Raw genomic sequence first — 5,929 nt, 5'->3', positions numbered from 1 at the left:
TACTTTTTACGCCATACTATACTATAATTTTTTGTGACTTCTTATGCCTTAATATATTATAATGTTCTTATGACGTTTTATGCCTTACCAAACAATGACGTTATTTGCCTTACTATACTATGTTTTGTGACTTTTTATGCCGTAGTATACTATCACTGCAAATAAAGGACAGCATGATGGTGCAGTGAATAAGACTGTTGCCTCACAGTCAGAAGGTTCTGGGTTCAAATCCTGGACAAGGGACTCTGTTATGTTGAGATTGCATGGTTTCTCAGTTTTTATGCCATCCTATACTTCAACTTTTTTGACTTTTTATGCCTTACTATAATATGATTTTTTATGCCTTAGTATACTATGACTCTTTTATGCCTTACTATACTATCACGTTTTTAAGACTATTCATTCCTCGCTTAATTATGTATATTTTTATGATTTACTGAAAAGATTATTTCTTATGACAGAAAGATAGAAAAGTGAACACAATCAGACTGACAAGTCAACACTTCATTATAGCTGGTTTTGTTTGTGCACGACACGAAGGACAGATATGGTACAAGGCACAGCAAGGTGTCTCTCTGAGTAACACAAGTTTGACTGCTTGGTTGATCTTTTGCTGTCCAATGTGTGTGACAAGCTGATGTTGATATGGAGAACTTCACGTCCGTAGTGCCTCTTAGCGGTTACTCGTCCTTCTTCAGAGCTCCTGAGATAATTCTCCATCTGTGGGGCTTTAACCATATACATAAACACAAACATTCATCAATCTATCCGGGACCTCCAGCTGTGTCTTATATACCACGGTGTTCCACACATATATACAGTCAAACATCACTTATGCCTTACTATACTATGACTTTTTTATTACTTTTTATGACTTTTATGCCTTATTATGCTATGACATATTTATGATTTACTACACTATGACTTTTTATACCTTACTATATCATGACTTTTTTATGTCTTAATAAACCACAATTTTTTTATGCCTTACAATTCTATGACTTTTAATGTCTTACTATACTATGATTTTTTATGAGTTACTATTGTGTGACTTTTTACGCCTTATTATACTATGACATATTTATACCATAATATACTATGACATTTTTATGCCTTACAATACTATATTTTTCATACCTTACTATAGTATGACTTTTTATGCCTTACTATACTATGACTTTGTGATGAGGCGGCACGGTGGTAAGTGGGTAGAACTGTTGCCTCAAACTGAGAAGATTCTGGGTTCAAATCCTTTCTGTGTGGATTTTGTATGTTCTCTCTATGCCTGCTTGGGTTTCCTCCGGGTACTCCAGCTTCCTCCCACAATCCAAAGACATGTACATTAGCAACTCCAATGCCTTAGTATACTTTTTTATGCCTTATTGCACTATGACTTTTTAATACTTCTATGTCATGTTTCAACCTTACTATACTATGAACTTTTAATGCCTTATTTTACAATGAGTATAGAATGATCCATAGCATGATCTTTTTATGCCTTACTATGACTTTTTATGTGTTACAATACTATGATGCTTTATTGAATGTATTCACAGTTTTTCCAATTAATTTTTTGTATTTGTGGAAGGTGTTTTATATTTACAGATTACACATTTACGCATGGATTGTTGATATGTTCACACAAATAATATTGAAACAAATCTACCTCCATATGGCCCCCTGAACTGAATGAAGGTAGTGACAGGAGTGTGAAAGGACAATGATGGCTAAGCTATCCTATTCCTGTTGGGGAACATCTCCCATCCCGTGCAACCCACTGTGACAGCACTGCGCAGCTCCTTCAGCGACAGGCTGCTGCTCCCGTGGCGTGGGAAGGAGAGATACCGCAGGTCCTTCCTTCCTGCTGCTGTCAGACTACATAACAAACACTACACTCAGTACACCACACACACCAAAAACTGACACACCATGTGCAATAATAAACACACTCCATTATCTGCAGCTAATTTTGATATATATTAAAATCTATTTGAAAATACCTTATTATCTATTATTTCTCTTTTTTTTTAATTTTTAGCATTTGTTATTATTTAGCTTTTTTGTTTTAGTACTGAACACAACTAACAGCAAATTTTCCCACTGTGGGACTAATAAAGGACTACCTTGTACTTGAAGGGAACTTGGAGGTGACAGGGAGCATAGACAATGCACAGAGGACTTACCTACATTCATTATGTAAGTAAGATACCAAATATTTACTGTTACCGTTTGGTGTCTACATAACAATAAGGAACAGATTAACAACTGTTAACAACAAGTGTTTTATTTACTTAAAAAAGTGAGAGACATTTCAAGAGTGTACACACAATACATTATTCATCAGAAATAAAAAGTGATACAGGCACATAGAAATATGTATACAAAAGAAAAAAAAACATGGCTCAACATATAGAATACTGATATGGGAAATAAATTCAACACACTGCGCCGTCAAAATATCCACAACCTTGACTTATGTGTTTGAACGTCAGTTTGGATAAAAATTGTGTGTGGGGGTCACACAAAGGAGTGAATTAGAATGAGACACTAACTGACCACGTCATCACAATTCTCATTGGTATTTCAAAAAGGGCACAAAAAAGTCTGGCATCCTACACTAAATCCAACCTTTTTTTGTTTTACAGGAGTATAGACATGTACAAGGACACTAAATGGTTGTGACTTCATAGCCCTACTTTGATGTCATCTCTACACTTGTAGTCTCATTGCCTCCGTTAACGTCATAGTCGCCCACTGGACCACTGACCAGCACCTTCATGCGTTCGGGGAAATCATCAAATTTCGGGGAGAGCAGGAAATCGTAGATGAGAGCTGCTGCTACACCGCCACACATTGGCCCCACCCAGTACACCTGCAATGAGAAACTTTGATCAATCGGTATTTGTTATCACCAGACATGTGCAAACCAGCGTTATCACAGGAAGAAATAACACGGATAACACAAAGATAGCAATCTGGTTCAAAAGGTTTACTTTTATCAATATCAGCCGGGCTAAAGATATAACTCATTAACTTGACAAGTTAGGTAATGGATTCATCTGTCTATTATGGAGCTTTTGAATTATTTCAGCTTGACATAGTGAAATATGCATGCAGAAAAATGTGAGGCATGCGTCAAGTGCTTGTCTGCTTCCCTCTTTGACTTACCCAGTGGTTTTCAAAGTTGTTCAGGATCAAAGCCGGACCAAAGGAGCGAGCCGGATTGATGCCGCAGCCTGTGTAACTGATCTGTAATCAAAAACAAAGAGGCAACTTAAGAGGATATCTTCAGCTACATGGTTTGGTGGTGTAACCGAGTCTGGCAGGGGGGAGGGGTGTTATCAAAAAACAGTCAAAATGCATGAAATTATTCCACCCCAAGAGCTCTGTCATGGTTGCTGCTGATTTTTCCGTTGCTCAAATGTACTGTGCCTAATCCTAGATAAACATTACAGTGCTTTGGGGATGGTTGTAAGGTACAACTTACAGCTGCCAAGTGTCCCAGGCAGACCGAGAGGCCAATGGCCAAGGGTGCTGAGCCGGTGACATCACGCCGCCTTTTATCAGTGACTGCAATGACACACAGCACAAGCTGGAAGGTTGCCAGGAGCTCGATGCCAACGCCTTGGCTGGGAGTAACACCATTGAGCTGCAAGAGTTAGAGAAGAATCCAAAACAACAAGAGTTTGTCAGTCAGTGTCAGCTAGATGGATAGCTTCCCATCACGACCACTTCCCACTTAGCAGTTGGCATTGCCCTGGAAGTATGACAGCGATTTGGCAGTGAGTCACATTGCTTAGTCATTTTTTTTATTTGTGGAAAACCGGAGCATTGTTATTCTGTATCATTTAGCTGTAGTACACTGCGTGTGTGTGTGTGTGTGTGTGTGTGTGTGTGTGTGTGTGTGTGTCGGTCAGAACACTTTCTCCATAGTGAAATATGTCATGTCTCGCCTGTCTTTAGCTTTTGAGTAATAATACAGCTGAATGACATAACTCATTACATATAGGTTAAACAAAATTGTAGCATCAACATGTTTTAGTATGTATGTAATTTACAACTGAGGATAAACTGACGCTGCATGTTTTTATCTGCAAATTCTTTAAGCTGTTGCAGCGTGGTGTGCTTTAAACATGTGTCATCACTATTTAATAACAAGCAATGACAGAATGTCAAAAGAACAACACAAACAGTGCCAAACCAGTGCTTACATCCTCACAAAAGTCTCTGTTTTCACTGTGAGGTCAACATTAGACTACAAAGGACCTTTAAATACATACTGTTGCATCATGTTGCTGTGCATCACATTTCTTAGCAGTGTGAGAACTCCCAATTTGAAATGACAAATCATCACATCAGTAACAACATTATGAGAGGTTTTACTTACAGAGTTGAGTCCCAGTGCAGTAATTGCACTTGGACGTGCTCCATATACAATGCCACTGGCCAGAGCTGAACCCAGCATCTGGGCCACTATGTACATGACGGCCTTGAACACGCTGATCTGGCAGCTGGCAAGCATCCCGAGGGTAACTGCAGGATTCAGGTGGGCTCCACTGATGTGGCCTAAACTCTGGGCCAGCGTGGCGATGGACAATCCGAAGGTCAGAGACACCTTCACCTCCTGGTCTGGGTTTTGGTTGTTTGTGTTCCCAATGGCTGCGGCGATGCTAAGGAAAATAAAAAGGGTCATGCCAACCAGTTCGGCCAGAACGGCCCTCCAGAATTTTTTGCTCTTGAACTCTCTCATGGTGGTGGAAGAGTGGCTGTCTGGCTGTGGGTTTGGGCTGGTCCTCTGTAAAGTGTCTGTACTCACAAACAACAGCAACAAGCTGCATATATAAGGCCTGGGCTGATAATGGTCAGTGGGCGGGCTTTTAAAAAACTGAAAGAGAGGGCCACACTGAATTAATGAGGAATCCAAAAGACTGGTCTTTCACTTCCCTCCCTCTGCTCCCTCACCCTCCCTCCTCCTCCCTATGTCCTACGGCCCCTCTCCTAGCACCTCCCTGTGCACCACTTTCTGGTCTTTGGACTTTTGTAAATTACAGAACAAGGTCCTAAACCAGCTGTAACCAAAGGTAAATTTTTCACTCAGTTGTACAGCAGTGCTTCTTATTGTGAGTTTTCAATTGGAAAATATTTTTCCTTTAAATCCATGTGAATTATGAGCATTTTGAATTTAATTTATTCCATTTATGTTTGTGGTTTTAGCTATTTTTTTTTTTTCACAACTGTGCTTTTTGCTCCTGTGGACTTAATCATACCACAGATCACTGACAGCACATGAGGGAGGGCCAGAAAGAAGCCAGACAACTCCCGAACAGTCATTTCAGGTCTCACCCTTCCTTACACAGAAAAGGTTTTTCAAGGTTTTACAAGACCACCCAAATGACACCTCACATGTCAAAGAAAAAGGTTGGGAGTACGAAAACATAAGGCATTTATTGTCAATGTTACAAACAAATAGAAACAAGCTTTTTTTGGGGAGGGGTTTTAAATTGGTATAAAATGGTATTTGCAACTTTCAAAAGAAGCAAATGAAGACAACCAAATGAGGTTTTTAGAAACCTAAACTAACAAAATAAAATGTCACAAAATAAACACATTTATTTTTTAAAGTGCAAAGAGAATTTGTTTTAGAAATGGGACACGTTTCTTGTAGATGGAGCAACACTAACTCATTAACTGAAAGGATGCTTGCTAAATAATTATTAATTATTATGTATTGTAAAGCATGAAGAGGAAGTGGGGTAAAACATCAACTCTGAGAAATGAACTGCCTGTTGCACCTGGTCCCTAACTCAAGGGGGTGTGACAACAAACAGCAGACAGGCCACAGCAAAATCTGTCATGGAATTTGCTTCGCTGCTACTGTGAGTGTTTGTCTGTCTGTGTGATCTTTTCTCACGTGAATGAGTTGATTTTT

General features: G+C 39.3%; 1 protein-coding gene across 1 annotated transcript; it reads right to left on the bottom strand.

The window, feature by feature from the left end:
• Positions 1 to 2,268: 2,268 nt before the first annotated feature.
• On the bottom strand, positions 2,269 to 4,815 carry LOC111653237 (aquaporin-1-like). The gene is made up of 4 exons (XM_023403719.2): positions 4,388 to 4,815; positions 3,488 to 3,649; positions 3,169 to 3,249; positions 2,269 to 2,872 (listed from the first exon to the last, which is right to left on the bottom strand). Exons 1-4 carry the CDS (start codon positions 4,748 to 4,750, stop codon positions 2,693 to 2,695), a joined length of 786 nt encoding a protein of 261 aa, XP_023259487.2. The 5' UTR covers positions 4,751 to 4,815; the 3' UTR covers positions 2,269 to 2,692.
• Positions 4,816 to 5,929: the final 1,114 nt, after the last annotated feature.

Source organism: Seriola lalandi, unplaced genomic scaffold (assembly GCF_002814215.2).
Source record: "Seriola lalandi dorsalis isolate HSWRI2012SDOR001 ecotype SW California unplaced genomic scaffold, Sedor1 jcf7180002054182, whole genome shotgun sequence".
In the NCBI taxonomy this organism is placed as follows: domain Eukaryota; kingdom Metazoa; phylum Chordata; class Actinopteri; order Carangiformes; family Carangidae; genus Seriola; species Seriola lalandi.
This window is presented reverse-complemented; position numbering and strand designations above follow the sequence as displayed.